Source organism: Suillus clintonianus (assembly GCF_016758775.1).
Source record: "Suillus clintonianus strain FC179 chromosome Unknown DEU56scaffold_85, whole genome shotgun sequence".
In the NCBI taxonomy this organism is placed as follows: domain Eukaryota; kingdom Fungi; phylum Basidiomycota; class Agaricomycetes; order Boletales; family Suillaceae; genus Suillus; species Suillus clintonianus.
Window position 1 is genome coordinate 93,327 of NW_024539309.1, and position 17,909 is coordinate 111,235.

Here is a 17,909-nt window from a genome sequence, read left to right on the forward strand (position 1 = left end):
CGCTCTTGTGTGTCGCAACTTCCCAGACTAGGATGCCTCCGTTCCATGCTCCACTCACAATCCAACGCCCATCGCGGGACGCTGCAACCGTCAAGACTCGGTCGTCATGACCCAACAAGGGCTCCCCCACTTGTTTCCCCGTACCCAAATCCCACACCCGAAGACTCTTGTCGCCAGAGCAAGTGACGAGGAGATGTGTACCAGTGATGAAGGCTACACAATTCACCCATTCTTCATGACCCTTGAGCGTCATTTTGGCCTGAGGGTTGTCCTTTCCAGTGTGCGAGATAGGCACCTGAGGAGATTTGTCGTCAACTTTGTGGTCAGTCGATTGGAGCTCAGTGGCCTCATCGAGGTCAGAGAGGTTGCCCTGATTCTCGAATCTGTCTCGAAGGCTGAGAGCGAGATTGTTGAGAGACAGGTGTCGATCAGAATGTCCGGGGGGACGGAGCTCCAGTGCAGTCCGATGGAGCTCGATGGCCTCATCGAGATCAGAGAGGACGCTCCGCTGCACGAATCTATCTCTAAGGCCGACACCAAGACTGCTGAGAGACTTATGTCGATCAACATGGCCAGGGGGACAGAGGTCCAGTGCAGCCCGACGGAGCTCAATGGCCTCATCGAGGTCCGAGAGGACACTCTGCTGCTCGAATCTGGCGTGAAGACTATTGGCAAGGTTGTTGAGAGCTGTGAATCGATGTGAATGGCCCGGAGGACACTCCTGTAAAGTCGTTCGACATCGCTCGACATCATGATCGTCTGCCATGTTGTGTATTGTGTGAGATACAAAGAAATTTTACACGATGGATAGGAAGAACGCAGCGACCATGAAGGAGATGAGTGGAACTTCCGACTCGGTGAAAAAAATGAGATTGCAACTGCAGCGCCGCGCCGTCTCGTGATGAGTACAAAGCTCAGGTACTAGGCACAGCGTGAATACGCACGGAAAGAGCAGAGTTTTGAGCACTGAAAGTTTCAGAAATCAATGGAGACCTGCGAGAGAAGTAATACAGTGAGTGCTGAAGCGCTGAAGCTTAAGACTCGGTACATGTGTTGTCCACACGTGCGACGGCTTACACGGCCACCCGGGGTCGTTCAAGCCTAACACGGCCTCGAAGTCGGAGTGTGAAATACATTTGGAGCATTTCATTTACTAGTACCCACACCTGACGTGCTCAGCGACGAATATTGAGGATGGAGTTGGAGACCTTGCACCGAATCCTACTAGCATCTGGGCAGCAGTGGACACACTTCCATCGTCGGACGAAGAAGCTTTTCTGAGATTCAGACGTTGGGACCGCAAACCCGCAGTTTGGTCCAGATCTCAGTCCTTAGCATGGCATCTCTTTTACGTTTTCCTCACCGTTAGCGCTCTAATTCTTGTAATCGCCCAGAGAACCTCCACGAAATGTCTCTGCACTCCTTGCCTTTTGACCAGAATGTTTACATCTCTCCGACATTAAGGTCAGTTCTGTTAAGAGGTGAGAGCTAACAGCGCGAGCTCAGTCAATGGTTAACGAGACTATATTCCCAATCTATGAATTTAACAGCGCGAGCTAAACGTGCTTTTGAGTACGGTACGTGTAGGGTAAGAGAAACATACACACCTCAGTCAACGGTTAACGAGACTGAGGTGTAACAAGGGCGTCTGCCCATCTTAAATAGCAAGAGAGAGAGAAATTATCGTGACTAGGTGAGTGACACTCGATGATAGCGAAACACTCAATGACAGATAGGATATAAGAGTGGTACTGGATGCTTTGACGGATCAACGGATCCCATCACGGATCATCTCTCAACAAGTTCTTTAAATCGTCTTCGCTTTTCTCCGTTTCCCTCCCCGTTTCTCCAATCATGACCTCTTCCAGACATGGAGCGTCAAATATACGACCACTTGGAACCATCCGTATTGTAGGCAAGGCAATACACACCCACAATATTAGCGTCCCCACCGCATATATTGAACCCCATACACGAAAGAATGTAGAGGAAAATGTTGTTGCCAAGGCCAAGTTGAGATTTGCATATACTCCCTGTGTAGAATCGGATTTAACGCATCCCCCAACGAAAAAAAATTGTAGACACGCACGTTAGGAAACACAGTTCCCCAGAATGGCAGTCGAAAGTCAATGCGTTCCCGACGAAGAGTGTAGCCGAGACCGACCATAGCAAAGAGTATCCACATACTCGCCAGTGACCATAGCACCACAGCACCAACCACACATATCACCTCCACTACTTCGCCGGTTCCAGGCTGTCGCAACAATCCGCCTGGATCACCATAATTCAGAGGTAATAGCAAACGGAAAGAGGACCCCAGTTGTAAGAGCGAGTATGCTGCCTGTCCACAAGGAGCGATAGGAAGAAAAACAGACAGAATTGATGCACCCGTGGGGTAACCGTATACGACCAACCGAAGGATGTATATCGTGAGTAGCATGAGGGAAAGGCTAAGACCTATTGTGACCATGCACGAAGAGAACGTCGCCGTTAGCAACGCATACGAGGGGGAATAGACCTGAAGCGCTGGCACGAGAACACCTCCAGAAGAAGATCCGACGACAAGGGTCACGACAGGAAGAAGCCAAACAGTTGTCATAGACTTTAGCGAATGTTGTTGGAGAGTGATCCTGTAGGGTTTACATGAACACTTGAACTCATTTACATGATTCACAGTGAACGGACTTACATAACGTGCATCATGCCAAAGCAGCATGTTATTGAAATCGCAACATTGATCCACCAACACGCCCACACCGTATAAATAAACGGCTTCCCACCAAAACCGTATGTCTGGAATATGTCGCTACTGGCGATGTTTATTAACGTTGTTGCGCCCATTGGAAACGTGCCAATGTACAAGCTCTGCACAGGATCCCGTATCATACGAGACCAAATGCCAGGAAAGAGGATGTATCGAGCTGCAGTGATGACGCTGAAGAGCAGAAAGAGCACAAGATTGAAGAAGAAGAAGGCGAGTGTAAAACCTCGCATTGCTGGCGAATCACCAGCATAAGGAAAGTTGTGGAAGAGCATGGCGATTGAGCCAGTCCCTACACAATATGCTGTCAACACCGTGACAATGCATGGATAGGGGGATTAATGTTGACTTACCCATCGTGACAGCAAACCATACTGGAGTAAAATGTCTGAGGATGGTAAGTGAGGCCCCCGCACGTCAACCAGTGGACATACCGAACAACATCTTTCAAAGATTTCCTACGAAGAGTAGCTGCACCGACGTCTCTACTCATTGTACTTGAGTAGATTCTTTTCTTATTATCTGGACTGACTGTACTGTATGTTTCTATCTTGTATTTATACTGTTCTTCGCTAACTATTTGTAACCGTCGGTCCTTGCGCTCGAACAACGTTCGACTCTGTTTGCTCAGTTGCTGATCAATAACGTCGGCTTCGGCTTTCTTCATTAGTAAGTGTTTGGTGTTAGCGCTCGCTATGAAACGTTGATCGCTAACTAGTCTCAAGACCGTGTGAGTGGACAGGCGGGGGACAAAATTCACGCTTTTGATTTTGTAAAAAAAATCTGACCAAGGACTCAGTAGTAAGTACTGAATCATCGTGAATCAGCATTGCGGGAAAGTCGGAGTCTAATTCTAATTTGTATGGTGGATGTTTGGTTACCGACTCCGCTTCGATAAAGATAGTACTTCACGACATGGATTCACCCGTCGTTCATAGTTTTATGCACAATCCATTGAATGACCAACTGTCTTTGTGAGACTGGACTCGTGACCAGTCCGCCCTGGGAGGCAATGGAAGTAACCAGGAGTACATAAATGCAATAATATGGCAAATAGAATATCTAACTAGACACCTATGTGAACAAATACGATCTGCTGTTCTAGTGGAATCTTCTTGCGCAATGACTTCACAGCCTTGTGCAACGCTACCGCAGCCCGTGTGCAGTCCAATCTCCCTGAGCCATCAACCAGGTTGCCGTAAAAAGCAGACACGACCTGACGCGCAACATCATCGTCGACGGACCACATGGAACCAATCACACTGCGAAATCCTGAGAATTGCATAGCCGCAGCGAGATGGATCGACTCATCGGGACTCTTCTTATCGCCCACGGTAGTGTGGCAGGCCGATAAGAATGCAAACTGTGGATTCTGCCAGTGAGATCGGATGATGTCCTTGATCATTAAAGGCCCATCACGCATCGCAAAGGAGGACTCGAATGGTTTGTTCTCGATTTAGCATTCCGTGGCAGGCAAGGTGAAACCATCGATTTCGGCTCAATGCGTCGAATGCTCCCTGTACTGTCGCATGGCTGTCGGTAAGTGATGTGAAGGACACGATGGGCGCGACGCGTTGAGCGAGGACGGCTAGCTCAGGAACGACACATTGAAGTTCCTTCCCACTGTCCGGGTTTTGACCAACGGCAACGAAATGCTGCGGTAATACATCTTGAGAAACCTGCTGTCTCGCACGAACGAGAGTAGCCAAAGTCGGGGCGGGGTGTAGGAGGAGATATAGATGTCAGATAAATTGTCTTTCTTCTTTTCGTAAGGTCCTGAGGAAGCAGCGTGAACTCAGCAGTGGGACACCACCAGATACGCGAGCCAGGGTGAACAGTAGACTCTCTAAGAGCTTGGACCACGGGGTCAACGATATCATGCCACAGCTTGCGTACGATGCTGACAAGTTTGTGTAGATGATCAGATGAACCAAATTGCTCTGCGAGTGACTGAAAATCGGAGGACAGCTCGTACACTTCGGCTCGTGTAATATCAAGCGGAACATGGACAGTGTCTTCCTTGTTATGAGATGATAAAGGAGTCACAGCCATACTGGCTTGCATTGACGATATAATGACTGGACCGCCTTCTGCCGCCTTCTGTAGGTCGGAGAACAGGGGAGGTAGAAGAAATTGAGAAAAGTCGGGAAGCATGCGGATGCGTAAGATGACTTCCTCCCAAGCGTGGTCAGTTGCCAGATTTGCGGAGACTGGTCTTCAGCAGACTGATCGAAAGCGTTACGAAGACAAAAACTAGACCCCTTGAACTCTTCCGCCAAGGCTGCGCCGGTGTCATTAGACAGGGAAAGATAATCGAGTGGTGAGCGGAAACGTGCCAACTGGGTCCAGAATACCGCACGACAGAGTGCCCCGCTGATGGAATCTGTCTCGAAGACTGAGGGCAAGATTGTTGAGGGGGCCTCGTTGATGGTCGCAGACTTCGTTTAGACGCGGATCGCAAAGAATGTCCGGGGGGACGGAGGAGTAGTGCAGCCCGATAGAGCCCGATGACGTCATGGAGTTCAGACGGGATTCCCTGCTGCTGGCATTTGGCATGAAGGCTGCCCGCAAGATTACTGAGGGACCCGGATCGAAGAGCATGACGCGAGGCGCGAGGGGCAGGCAGAGGAGCAGTGCGGCCCGATGGAGCTCGATGGCCTCATCAAGGTCAGACCTGATGCCCCGCCGCTTGAATCTGTCATGAAGGTTGGTGGCAAAATTATTGAGAGATGTGGATCGAAGGAAATGACCGGGGGACGGAGTTGTAGTGCAGCCTGATGGAGCTCGACGGCCTCATCAAGGTCAGACAGGACGCCCAGCTGCTGGAATCTGTGACGAAGGCTGAGACGAAAGTTGTCGAGAGAGGCGAGGTGAAAATAATTGCCAGGGGGACAATTCTGCACTCTTCCACTTTTTCTGACATGCTATTGAACCGAATTCAAGTTACACGATGGCTGTCGAGAACGCGTGGAGGATCAAGCCGAAGAAAAAAGTTGGGTGAAGAAGACGATTTTGTAACTGTAGTGTTAGGTGCCTCAAAATAAGCAAAAAATCCACGGAGGGTCGAATATCAGTGTGAACGCACATAGTTATTTGACGGTAGAGATGAAGCGAAGGAAATGATATGGCGAATGCTGAGGGAGCGCACCACGGCGAGACTTGCGCTGCAAAAATCTGTTAAGAGTCTCGGTAAGGAGTCCATAACTAAGTGAGATCTGGCTGAACACACCGTGACACATATAACGAGAGCACTGGAACAGTGGGAACCTCAACTGGTAGTGTGAGGGGGATATTGCCTGCAGCCTTTTGCGTCAATGATATATATCAGCTGCTATAAGTTCTTACTCACGATTTGATGTCTTCTTCCTGTGGATGACTGTTCTGACATGTCTAATTTTCCTATCGTTGCAGCTGATACGGACGGTTGCAAAATCCTGTGAGCGATACCGATGGTTACTTGGTGTGATTTGGCGTCTGGTTCCACAGCGACATGCCATGTTATTGGCAGCAATTTGATAGCCTTCTTACATCATAGAACGATGCCATGATCCAATCTAGAGGCAATAGTCTTTGAAGTTGAACGTTGATTAACGTTGATTGTTGAAGTTTGCTGAGAGTTTGCTGATACGTGTCCCGCGCTAGTCTCCCGGAAGTAGTCGTTCCTTCTATTTCCGTATCCGCAGGTACGTACTACCAGCTGCAGGTACATATCCCACGGATTCTTCACACTCTCCTGCATCATGGGTTTATGCAAATGACATGCATCGTCCTTCTTCAGACAACTTCAGAATACCATTCCCTGCCCAGAGCGAAGGCTTGATCTGGTTCAAATGAACGTCTCTGCACTTCCTGTCGATGATCCTAAATCTAAAGGTTCTGCGCGCAGGCTACGCGTCTGCATCTGGGACCTCCGCAATCCTTCGCGAGCATAAATTAGACGTCTTGATGAGTCGACCATTATCGTTGTTTGGATGTGTTCCCAGACGCTGCCAAGGGGGCAGGTGTGAAGCCCTTTGTATCCAGCGATTTCGGTATATCCGTAGGACCGCAAGCAACCAAAAGGTGGCCTCCGACCATCTAGCTCGTCAAAAGAATGACCTCGCAAACAAGGGGTAATGATAGTACTTAGCGGCATGGGGTCACCCTTCGTTGAGATTGGATTTTATGCAAAATCAATTGGATTGCCAACTCCCCGCGTCTTCGTGAGTAACCATTTGTTAGATTTCGCTCTAAGAACTGAACGCGAAGACATCGATTGCCAGAATGAATTGTCTTGCAAATTTGTACCATGAGGCTCATGACACTCGCTGACACTAGCAAGTTTCATATGGTGAAACAATGTGAAACACTAGCGTCCTTCAACGCCGTATCCGACGTTGCAAAATACGTGGCGGCTTATATTCTTACTATTCAGCCTATCTCGTCTGCTTGATGTCGAAATTCACATCGAGGGACGACGCGCAACGCTCTCGGAGATTGCTGCATGGCAATGTAGGTGTGGTACATTGTGATGCCCTTCGTCCGGAAGGTGGAACAGGCGGAACGCTGTGACAGTCGGATGACCCAGGGTATGCTGCCAGGGATACCTTGTTACGGTAGGGGCACCGCTGATTGACCGTTGGGGAGGCTGATGCATGTGCCGTAGGCATATACTTCCCTCTTGGTGATCGACTGGGTGTTAGTCCTATCAGCGCGAGTGGTATGGCACTTTAGACGATACCTGTGGCCTGCAGAGCGATATTTGATCATTATCACCGACAGGTATCTTTTCTGCTCGGGTTAAACAGTCAAATATCGCTGCAGGACGCTGGCACGTAGTACCGCGGTCGCATATACCACGGTAGACTTTGCCCCCAAAAGGCAAGTCTCACCGGCCGTGCTATTGTGGACGCGGTGGACAAGGTCCCGTGTTTGGACCTACAAAACAGCTACAAACCATCCACATCGTCTTGTTGGTGGTTTGTGGCTACTTTCACGATTAACCTTCTCTTAACTTTCAATTTTTCCCTTCACTGCTCTTCATTACTAGCTCAAAACGCTGAAGAGAATATCTCGTGATGTCGATTAATATTGAACACCAGAACCAAACCAAAGCCAGCGGAGTTTCCATTACCGCAGACTTGAAGGGCAAAGGCAAGGAGAAGGAAATAGATCTCCCTGCCAACGAGAACGCGTCAGACGCGTCAGACGCTGCAGAGTCTGAATATGATAAATTGGGCAACTACCCTCTAGAACGATTCCCTTCGCCACCAAGCGACGAACCCAACGCTGCACCCACCACCACCCCACATGCTGCCACCCAAAATTTAAATACCCCGTCCCTCGACCCGCCTCTCATGAAATTCATCTACCCCCCTCCATCCCCTCTCTGCGATGACCCTACGTGGTTTGCTCAGATGGTCGCCGACGTCCATCGCAATCGCAATCACCTCATCACCCAACTGGAGCTAGCCAGAGCTGAGGCCGCTGCCGCGCTCGCCGATGTCACTCTCGCACAGCTCGAGCTCCAGGCTGAGACCGATGGAATGCAAAAGTTACTGGACGACGTGGCAGCTGTAGCTGGGCCGAACGTTGTGAACAAGTTGATCAAGAGCGTCCAGTCGGCGCTGAAGAATGACGATGAAGACCCAGAGGACTTGCAAGATGCTGATGATGAGAATTCGAGCGGCGACGGCGACGAGCATGAAGTGGATCTGCATGATGCCCAAGATGAGAATTTGAGCGCTGGCGAGAGCGAAGATGACCTGCAAGACGCAGAAGATGACCGCAGCGACGGCAATTTATGGTGTGTATCTCACTCAAATTTGCACCAATCATTAGTTTCTAATGTTAGGGGAAGGTCGCGCGCAACTGACAACAACTCCGACTACCCTCGATGCTTCCGCCATGAGGATTCCATCGACGGCAGTGACGCTGAGTCTCCGTTCGCCTATGACAGTCGTGAACTCGCTCTCGAATGGCATTTGAATGAGCCAAGCAACCCCGACAATGTCAGTGGGTGGTTTGAATCTTCACCCACGAATGGCAGGAATAAACGCCGCCTCGAAGACGAAGAAGAGGAAGAACTCAGCCCCTTGAGTTATTTCCGGAAAAAAGTCAAGGTGGACGAAGGCGAAGCAGGAGAGACCGAAAGCGAAGTATCTATCCCGCAGTACGATTCGGCCCGAGAGAAAACTCAATCCGAGATTGATTCAGAGGAGGAATACGAAGTGGAGAATCTTACTCTCGAGATTGACCCCGAACTACTTAGTCGTCCCCTGTGCAGGGACCCCTTCAGGCTACGCCAGAATTCGGGGGGTGAACCCGAGTTGTATATTCCCGAGAATTGATGACACAAGTACATATATTATATCTCTTAGCCTCATTGATTTTCAGTCATTTTATACCAATACTCCGTCGTTTTACCAGTCTAATACCTACATACCTCTCTGATGGTAGCTTCTGGTTTTACGTTCTTACCGGGGGGAAACGGACTACAATATTACTGTGCATAGGAAGTGACGCGTGCTTGATTAAGTACATGGCCCGTTTGGAGAACACAAATGATGTTGATGCACTCACGGCAATTGCCGCCCGCGGCAGCAGTCGCAGCATTTTCAGAATCACGATGTCCAGACTCCAGGTTATGACGAAGGCCAATATAGCCATGAATTGTATCTGACCAGAGCCTTGAACCATATTTATCATATCCCACATGAACGAGAACTACGAGACTATCCAAGTTACCCTCCAGTACGGCGGGGTCAAGGGCGGGCGACTGATATCTGGGATGACGAGTAAAACCGAGGCTCTTCGAAACCTTCTAGCAGATCTCAGTGTTCTCAGAGCACATCGTCCCAAAGGTGAAAATATCCGTCAGGAAGGCGCCGTGTTCTTCTTGTTATGGCCTCACCCCGCTAACGCGCCAGTCCCTCTGGTTGAGGTATGTCCTAAGCATTGCCTTGCACTGAAAATCACGGTTGATCCATTTCAGGGCTCTTTATACAAACGATGGGTGGCCATTGCCCAGGGGAGTCCAGAGTTAACCGCGGTTAAAAACCAGCTCTCTATGTAAGCACCTTCTCAGAAACACGTGTACACGAATGAAACTCAGGCGACTCCAATTGTGAAGCGAATCGATTACTTTTAACATGTGAGGATATTCTCATAGTACAAACGACGTCTAATCAAGGTCTGTCTCAGACTTTCGTCCATTGGTTTTACGGGATCACACGGAACAACAAACCTGTCACCACTGGGACCAAAACACACAATAGAACTGCCGCGAATGCGAACAGAAGGAATGAACGACCCGCTCGCAGAACAATATTTTACGACAGATCATCTTTATTCACAGGAGCCGGAAGTAGCTCAAGGGAAGAGACCTCGAAGCGATGTATGTGCCGCGATTTATGTGTCGTTTTTATAAACTAATGTTTTTGTTCCCCCCGAAGTCCGTCAATGAGCGAGATCTTCTTTCACCATCGTTTGGGCCAGATGGCAATAATGAGTCCTCCTCGAGTCATGCGTCGAAGAAAATCCGAACCGAGCAGCACTTCCCCATTCAGAACAGTACAGCAGAAGAGAAACATACTCTTAACGGCTTTTCAACTGGAAATGACCAAACCACACAATTAGACGAAATTTCTCAGTCCAGATTCCCGATACCTTTAGTGTCGCGCATCCCTCCATTTGGCAGCTACCACATGCCTTTTCCAGGATCGACTGGCGTGAGCAATAGCCCCGTCCCTACTGCCCCCCGCCCACCACAAAATCGAGAAGCTATCAAGAGGCTGTCGCTTGAGCTGTCGAAGGTCCGCGGTCAACTGACTACCTTGAGACATTGTGAGCAAGGGATATCGGAAGAGCTTGTTCGTCTTGGTGTTCCCCAGCCAAAGAGCGAAGAAGCAGTACCCTCCCCACATGGTCTCGTACATCTACAGTTCGGTATGCACGTAGCTGACTCATCTGATTCCTATAGATATGGAGGCGCAACTGATACTGATCGAAATCGAGTTGCAGCAGGAAAGGATACAACGTCTCCGTGCTGAGCGCATGCTCAGTGAAGTAGAGCGGGAGTGTCGTGCTCCGTTTGTTGTTCCAGCGTTGTTCCAGGCGTTCTGCAGAATATCAGAGCTTGGGCACAATGAATAATCCAAGGCAAGTAGGCTGTGATCAGTCGAGACATTTGGCTAACCCGTTGGCAAAGTGACGAATACTTTATTGCATACGTGCACCTCCATGGTCAACGCCCGAGTTCAGGCTTTGTGCACCTCAACCAGCCCCTCGAATCCTTTCCACATCATTTTCAAATCGGTATCTCTAGTGGGTGGTCAAGTGCACACAGGCGCTCACCTTGGACATTACAAACTAATTAGGTACATTACCGGTTAGGTTTTATGTATGCCCACAACTGCAGGTGGCTGAACACTCCTTTCGGCCATATTTGAGAGTCTTATCGGTACAAGGGCTCCATGTGGACTTATATCGGATGTCCTGAGCCACAAATATTTTTGAAGAACAGTGATGCACTTTCGGGACAAAGCGTATCAACGTCCTCCAAATCGTTTGAGTTGATTGATCCAGAGGGGAGTTTCAAAGTGCGTACCGATTTCTGAATACAAGTTCAATTCTCATCAGACTATCATGCCACGTTGTCTAGCACTCTCTGATGAGGAACACGAGAGAAATCAATCGCCGTGAACAAAGTGAACAGTTTCACACAGATTTCCTTGGGGGCAGCTGCTATTACGGGCCGATGGATAGCAGCCAGTGGCATCTGCACATCTGCATCCGGCTAACAATGAATTGCCGTGGTGCAAAAGAAGGCTCATCGATATGGGGAGCGTGCGTTGGCGCGATGTGATGGTGATGTTGTGTGGTTTCACGAGCGAGATGGATCACATTGCCAAGCCCGGTAGGGGAGCGAACAGGGCGCAGTTTAGAAGGGTCTACGTAGATTGAGTCTCAGAAATATTTGATCCCGCATGCCTTGATCCTTGGGCTCTGTTTGTCGTCCCAGCGCTGAAAACATCCGTTCAATATTAATATTTCGTGAGATCCAAGTGTGATGGAATGCATGGCCTAGGCCTGGCCTGCCGCATCATTAGTGAAGATTTCACCATATCGAGAGGTGCACGTGATCTCTGGGATGTCGCGAAAGTGCACCCACAGAAACCTCACAGGAACCTTACCACTGTAATTCAAGAATATCGCGGACTACGCTAGGATCTTCCGAAATAATACAGGATGGAAGTAAAAGGTATTAACGGATGATTTGGACATTTTTGTTTCGAACTTATAAGGTGACTTTGCAGGTTCTCCCGCTCCTGTGCTCGGCTTGTCATCCACACCGACACCCACTTCAATGGCTCCAACTACATTCGAGATCCCAACAGAAATAACTCCGACTCCTTCTACATCTACATCTCCAACCGTACTTCAGAAATGCACTCGCTGTGCCTACATGGGCCCCGTCGACTCCTACCCACCTCGACGTACTGGTACAGGTCATCTCAAAGTATGCATCGGCTGTATGGACAAACAGGTAGCACGGAAGTCCGCTGCCACTGTCGATTCCTCTGGATGTGGGCAGATTGCCACCGCGGCGATGAGCTTGGATGACTTCTTGAAACTCGTCACATTGAACAAAGGTCGACCATTCGACTTTGATACCATGGTGAATCTACCGCCGGGAATGTTTGCAGCTGGAGAACATTTGTATAATCGGACGAATAAGATTAGGGATTTTCTGGCAGAAGCTTCAGAATATCACTGGAAGTGCGTTGTCTACGTCATACACCGGGGCAGTCCTTACAGAGATCTTTTATACAGTCAAAAGAAAACAAAGCGCGGTGGAAAGTCAACAGTCGTTACCTACTTCTGTGCTCAGCTTGAAGGAGAGCAATCAAAGTCGCGAAACCAAGATGCCGATCGCGCCAAGTCACGTTCTCGCATCACCCGTTATCACTGTGGAGGCTGGCTACGTATAACAACTATGGATGATAACGAACTTCTTCTACGCATTCGTATGACACATGCTGAAGCGCACCCAAGTTTCCCCGCATCGTTTCGCAAGTCGCAGTCAGGAGAATTCAAGATGGAGACGACACCAAAACCAGTTCCGAAACAACCTTTGTTCACAACGGCGCCGATGGTAGTGCCTGTTGGAGTTACTGAAGTGCCTCAAATAATACCAAGGGATGAGGTGGGCCCAGAAGAAGATGTAGGAGCTATGCTAGAGCAGTCGCAGGGGAATGGAGGACCACCTCCAGGAATCGTACGTCATGAAAATTTTTGGCAGGCGTTCTCTATTGATTTAGTTCTACCACAGCCTGAAGTCTACTTCTCGCCAGATCAGCTAGCTGGACTGAGACGAAAATTTGACGCTATGATGAGCATAGCATCTGGTCCTTGTCATCCTGACCTAGCTCACGCTCTAGGGTCTGTATTCGACCACTTGGATCGTACGGTGGGCGACATAGAGGTTGGGAGATTTGCGAAGAGGCAGAGGATTTCATAGGCTTTCCTCGCTTGGCCAATCACCAGACGATCTCATCGGAGACCTGCTTTGGGTCAATGGCCCATATGGGTCTCCGAACCTGACCCTTGAGGCAGAGCTGAGGGTTCTTGCCACCGTGACGCAGCGAATGGTACGACATCACCTAATGTCAGATTAATTTGAACAACCATGGACTGCAAATTTTGGGGCAATATGAATCTAGGAGGCGTTTTATATCACATATGTCATGTGCGGCTGCAATTCTGATCTCCCGCCGTGGGTGCCAGTCATGCAGAAATCACACCAGACAAAGAATGGCTACTCTTTCAGCTCCTGACCAGTACATCAAGCATCATTACTAACAGACCAGCCCATAAACCACGACGATGATATGACAAGAACTCGCATAAGCTCTTCCAGGCATGGTTCGCAAATCTGACAGGTACATTTTCTGATAGTCTCCCCGATCCAGACCGTATAGAAGGAAGACAGTACTTGATCCTTCCTCATACACAAGCAGCAAATGAAGTGTGGATACCAGGATCATAACGAAACCGAAATAACAAATTCGACAGCAAACATACTCGATGATCTACGAGCTGTATCCATAATGTTCCCATACATAGTCGTACAATGCACATCGGTCTATATATTCACGTCCCGGATTGCGTCCTGCCATTCATCTAGGTGCTTCAGCATTGCCGCGCATTTATTTCTGATGTCTCTCTCTGCATCCCCTCCCAAAACGAGATATAACGGCCACTCCTTCCCAGCCGCAGCGCCCTCTCCTCTTACAACGTCTACGACGAGTTTCATCCCCTTCATCGGGTCTCCTGGTTGCTTGCCAGGGATAGCCTCAACTTTTACCAGTATTTCAGCTCGTGTTTCATCATAATCAGGTATAGGATTCGTCCACGTATCAAATTTATTGCTGTATATGTTTTCGGTGCGAAAGGCGCCAGGCTCGACGATCAGGACGCGTATGTTGAATGGTGCAAGTTCCACGGCAAGTGTTTCACCCATTACTGTAGTATTTTCAGTCAATGAACAACGGAGTGCATATAAGTTACAATGCAACTTACCCTGCACGGCTGCCTTTGATGAGGCATAGGGACCTGCCAGACGTAGAAATGATCACCCACGGAGGAGCTGAAAACAAAAAGAGTAACTCACCAAGTCCCTGAAACAGACGTTATATGATTCAATCACTATCAACCATAGACAACGTTACTCACCACGATTTCAGGCCTCCAGGCGCTGCGACTTCCGATAATAACTACAGTACCACTCTTCCCTGCAGAGCTCAAAAACGTGTTGCATGCACATCTCCCGAAACTTACTTTCACGCATGTATGGCAATGCTGCATTCGTGACATCCAGAACGCCGAAGACATTCGGGCGGAATTGGCTTATCATCTTGTCTACCCTGAAACCGATAACATGCGTTAGACATGGGAAAAGAACATGGTCTATGTCCTACCCGCATTCCTCAAGGATTCCCAGCAGCCCAATACCCGCATTGTTCACCAATACGTCAATCCTGCCCCACACCTTAGCCGCCTCATCTACTCGTTCCTTGATGGCACTCGTTCCAGAAGACACGTCAAGCTCGAGGAGGTGTAGGTTCGGAGATTGGGGGAAATCTTGGATTTTCTGGAGAGATCGGGCCGTCGCGACTACACGATCGCCGCGTTCTAGAACGATTGATACTAAACGGCGACCAAAGCCTGATGATGTACCTAAATGATCGACGTAAGCTACTGTTGTCTCTGGATGTGATACGCACCGCAGGAAATGAAGATGCTCACCTGTGATTAGCCATACTTTAGGATCAGACATAAGTGCAGTGAGTACGCAGTGAATGGGCACGCTAAGACCTTATTCTCCTGCGACTTTTATAAACAGGTTGTGGACTGGTTGATCGTGTGCATTGACTGATAACAAAAATAACGCGTCACGTCAGGCAGCTGAGCTCGCGTCAAAACACAGCCAGTCTCTTCCAGCAGGTGACCCAATATAACATATGACAGTCAATATATTTGACACTGTGGTCATTTTGAGCAGGGTATGATACGAGGAAAGGCAAACAACACATCAAAACAGCACTCGAGGGTTACTTTCCGCCCTTCTTGCCAGCTTTGCGCTCCTTTCTCTTTCTACCAATAACTGCGCCGATGCGCTGACCACTAGTGGCATGTTCTTCCTTCACAGGCTTCGCTGGTGCTTCATCAGTCGTAACACGACGTTTCTTCATAGGTGGTTCTTGAGATGTTTCACCTTGGCTTTTTGTGACTCGTGTCTAAATCTGAGTCAGAAATAGTGATCATAGACGGAAATCATACATACTGGTACTGTCGGTTTTTCCTTGTTCAGGTTCGCTCTTCGCTGGACGACCTGCACGTTTTCTATGGAGAATTCCACAATAAGCGTACCCTTGGGTACTTTTACCTGGCCTTCTAGTTCATCTTTTATCCGCTTCAGCCTAGCCTCATCAGGATCCCCCTTTCCCTTCTCAAGCTTGAGGAGGTCTCCAAGCTCTTCTTTCCACCAGGTGCTCAGAAGTGAAGTAACAGCAGGGTTGTTATTGGCCCACCGAAGCACGCGTAGCGCATCCGCATGCCGCGGCATCTCGATGAATCCGTAACCTTTGCTGCGGCCTTTTCCTGTGACAGGATCTACCCTCTCATGTTGACGCACGAGTTTGGCTTGCTTGACGCCTCTGGACTTGCTTCCCTGCGATCGTTGCCCGGCTTTCGATTTTGTGCTGGAGTCGCCTGGTTCGTCAGATTCCTTGGCAGGCTCTTCTAGCTCCTCGGGAGTCAAATTGTCGCGTTCTTTCTTTCGGACTTCGTCTTTGAATGTACGAAGGGCGTGGAGGGCGAGGCGTTTGAGAGTCCGCTCGGTAACGAATAGTGGTATCTGGCGAACGCTGAGTCGGGTCTTCGATACGTATAAGGAAGGATTTGTCCGCAGCATCGTGCGGCGGGCGGTGAACGAATTAGTCCGCTTCTCCAGTTCAATAGGTGGTATAGTGCTGGCCGCTGGCGTATTGGGCAAGATGACTGACGGATTGTGGTTTACAGAGATGACAGTGATGATAATGAAATAAACCTTACCTCCCTCTCGCAACAAGTAAAGATTTCTCTTGTCTGCCTTTTCTCGCCGTTTCTCGCCTTCATCCTTCAGCTTACCTGCTTGATCCCGTGTGACAGCTCTTACGACGTCCAAAGTGCGACCATGAAGAACAAGACTTCTGGCTACGCCTGCAGATGGGTCAGGTGTTAGGATTGATGGTAGGGTAAATGGGTTTTTCGTTGGCTGGGAGGTGTCAGAGACATGTCGGAGTTTGGGGAGCAGAACGTACTTGTTGCATGCCCATGGTTTCGGCGCGCAAAATTTCGCTTTGCTCGATCACCTTGTCGGCGTCCTCTTTCTTCCAAAAGCAAACGAAACCGGTGCCGCGCGAACGTTCGGTTCCTGGTTCGACGGTGATTCGGGCATACCGTAGAGCCCCAAATGTGCGGAATCTAAATCATGAGGGATGAGCGCACGCGGGTGGTGGGGAAAGTAAACGTACAGCGTCCGTAGTTCGTCTTCTGTAGCAATAAAAGGGATATTGCGAATGAAGAGTGTAGTACCTGTGTCTGTTTGAGGTAGTTGAGGTTTCATGGGACGTTGATGATCTTTATGATCAACGCTCATGGCTTCTTTCTCGTCGTTGTCTTCGAGATCTTCGTCCTCGTCCTCATCGCCGTCCTCGTCTTCGTGAAGACCCAACTGCTCCTCCTCGTCCTCAGCACCACTCAGCTCAGCTTCACTATCTTCAACGCCAACCATCTTGTCATCACCCTCTTCGACATCATCTACTTCGGCATCACTCTCATTGACCTCTTCAATCTTCGCCTTTTCCTCCTGCTTTTTTACCTCTTGCTTTTTGACCTCCTGCTTTTTTACCTCCTGCTTTTTTACCTCCTGTTTTTTCACCTCGTGCTTTTTCACATCAGGCTTTTTCACCTCCTGCTTCTTCTCCTTGCCACCGCGCTCCTTGGAGCCTTCAAACTTCCCTTTGTCCTATATCACACCCATAAGAACCCCATCCACGGACCAACAAAAACAAAAAAACGCACCACCTTCTTATCTGCCCATTTAACTCTCAGCTTCCTCCCATTAATCTCGATCCCATCAGCCGACACGGTATCGAAAGCAGTCTGCGCATCCTCCCGAATAGAAAAAGACACATAACCAAAACCTTTGGATTCCCCAGATCCGTCCTTGGATACAACAAAGGCGTAGCGCACGGGTGCTAGATCCGAAAATGTTGTTTGTAGGTCTGTGGATGTTACATCATAGGGGAGGTTGGATACGAATAGTGTGGATCTGAGGAAGTGTGATGTTATGTTGTGATTTTGGTGTTTGATGGGCATGTGTTGACTTACCCGTGTGATTGTGATGATGGATCTGCGTCTTCGTCTCTTTGCCTGCGTTTCCCGAGTGATGTCGCCATTTAGATCTAAAGCACCTGGTAACATCCTTGCTTACAATTTTGAAGGCGTTGTTTGTGTATGTTAGGATGAGAGGCTTTTGCCAATTAGGACCAAACACCAGTTGACTCTCCTCGTCCTTTGAACTTTGAAACTACTTGAGTCAAACTTGAGTAGTTGATTATGC

The 17,909-nt window shown here is 49.0% G+C and overlaps 7 protein-coding genes across 7 annotated transcripts; 3 read left to right on the plus strand and 4 right to left on the minus strand.

Moving 5' to 3' along the window:
• Nucleotides 1–1,781: 1,781 nt before the first annotated feature.
• Nucleotides 1,782–3,254, minus strand: DEU56DRAFT_873059 (voltage-dependent anion channel; the record flags this gene model as incomplete). The annotated part of the gene is made up of 5 exons (XM_041355830.1): nt 1,782–2,033; nt 2,090–2,630; nt 2,690–3,053; nt 3,115–3,149; nt 3,196–3,254. 5 exons carry the CDS (start codon nt 3,252–3,254, stop codon nt 1,782–1,784), a joined length of 1,251 nt encoding a protein of 416 aa, XP_041204653.1.
• Nucleotides 3,255–3,827: 573 nt separating this feature from the next.
• DEU56DRAFT_916417 (CHAT domain-containing protein) lies at nt 3,828–5,684 on the minus strand (the record flags this gene model as incomplete). Its single annotated transcript, XM_041357855.1, has 7 exons — nt 3,828–4,211; nt 4,285–4,384; nt 4,455–4,971; nt 5,016–5,156; nt 5,212–5,449; nt 5,512–5,602; nt 5,665–5,684. The coding sequence occupies 7 exons, from the start codon at nt 5,682–5,684 to the stop codon at nt 3,828–3,830; spliced, it is 1,491 nt and encodes a 496-aa protein (XP_041204654.1).
• Nucleotides 5,685–7,614: 1,930 nt separating this feature from the next.
• Nucleotides 7,615–9,251, plus strand: DEU56DRAFT_566733 (uncharacterized protein). Its single transcript, XM_041346845.1, has 2 exons — nt 7,615–8,546; nt 8,601–9,251. Exons 1-2 carry the CDS (start codon nt 7,819–7,821, stop codon nt 9,088–9,090), a joined length of 1,218 nt encoding a protein of 405 aa, XP_041204655.1. The 5' UTR covers nt 7,615–7,818; the 3' UTR covers nt 9,091–9,251.
• Nucleotides 9,252–9,455: 204 nt separating this feature from the next.
• DEU56DRAFT_759191 (uncharacterized protein) lies at nt 9,456–10,894 on the plus strand (the record flags this gene model as incomplete). Its single annotated transcript, XM_041350290.1, has 5 exons — nt 9,456–9,683; nt 9,735–9,811; nt 9,944–10,136; nt 10,195–10,687; nt 10,722–10,894. 5 exons carry the CDS (start codon nt 9,456–9,458, stop codon nt 10,892–10,894), a joined length of 1,164 nt encoding a protein of 387 aa, XP_041204656.1.
• Nucleotides 10,895–12,107: 1,213 nt separating this feature from the next.
• Nucleotides 12,108–13,262, plus strand: DEU56DRAFT_743570 (uncharacterized protein; the record flags this gene model as incomplete). The annotated part of the gene is made up of 2 exons (XM_041349018.1): nt 12,108–12,520; nt 12,575–13,262. The coding sequence occupies 2 exons, from the start codon at nt 12,108–12,110 to the stop codon at nt 13,260–13,262; spliced, it is 1,101 nt and encodes a 366-aa protein (XP_041204657.1).
• Nucleotides 13,263–13,574: 312 nt separating this feature from the next.
• DEU56DRAFT_566794 (uncharacterized protein) lies at nt 13,575–15,315 on the minus strand. The gene is made up of 7 exons (XM_041346846.1): nt 15,050–15,315; nt 14,722–14,980; nt 14,582–14,667; nt 14,477–14,535; nt 14,415–14,421; nt 14,324–14,356; nt 13,575–14,266 (listed from the first exon to the last, which is right to left on the minus strand). The coding sequence occupies exons 1-7, from the start codon at nt 15,078–15,080 to the stop codon at nt 13,887–13,889; spliced, it is 855 nt and encodes a 284-aa protein (XP_041204658.1). The 5' UTR covers nt 15,081–15,315; the 3' UTR covers nt 13,575–13,886.
• On the minus strand, nt 15,201–17,805 carry DEU56DRAFT_824551 (uncharacterized protein). Its single transcript, XM_041354253.1, has 7 exons — nt 17,678–17,805; nt 17,369–17,618; nt 16,819–17,312; nt 16,606–16,768; nt 16,358–16,559; nt 15,588–16,303; nt 15,201–15,540 (listed from the first exon to the last, which is right to left on the minus strand). The coding sequence occupies exons 1-7, from the start codon at nt 17,743–17,745 to the stop codon at nt 15,355–15,357; spliced, it is 2,079 nt and encodes a 692-aa protein (XP_041204659.1). The 5' UTR covers nt 17,746–17,805; the 3' UTR covers nt 15,201–15,354.
• Between the last annotated feature and the right edge of the window lie 104 nt (nt 17,806–17,909).

Excerpts from the sequence above, each read along its gene's own strand:
- DEU56DRAFT_566733 (XM_041346845.1), top strand. The coding sequence starts at position 7,819 with ATGTCGATTAATATTGAACACCAGAACCAAACCAAAGCCAGCGGAGTT. Across the intron at positions 8,547-8,600 it reads CGCAGCGACGGCAATTTATG|GTCGCGCGCAACTGACAACA; the intron begins GTGTGTATCTCA and ends TGTTAGGGGAAG.
- DEU56DRAFT_566794 (XM_041346846.1), bottom strand. The coding sequence starts at position 15,080 with ATGTCTGATCCTAAAGTATGGCTAATCACAG. Across the intron at positions 14,536-14,581 it reads ATTGCCATACATGCGTGAAA|GGAAGAGTGGTACTGTAGTT; the intron begins GTAAGTTTCGGG and ends TGAGCTCTGCAG. Across the intron at positions 14,267-14,323 it reads ATCAAAGGCAGCCGTGCAGG|TAATGGGTGAAACACTTGCC; the intron begins GTAAGTTGCATT and ends AAAATACTACAG.
- DEU56DRAFT_824551 (XM_041354253.1), bottom strand. The coding sequence starts at position 17,745 with ATGGCGACATCACTCGGGAAACGCAGGCAAAGAGACGAAGACGCAGAT. Across the intron at positions 16,560-16,605 it reads AAACCATGGGCATGCAACAA|CCAACGAAAAACCCATTTAC; the intron begins GTACGTTCTGCT and ends GACACCTCCCAG. Across the intron at positions 16,304-16,357 it reads TTACTTGTTGCGAGAGGGAG|TCATCTTGCCCAATACGCCA; the intron begins GTAAGGTTTATT and ends ACAATCCGTCAG.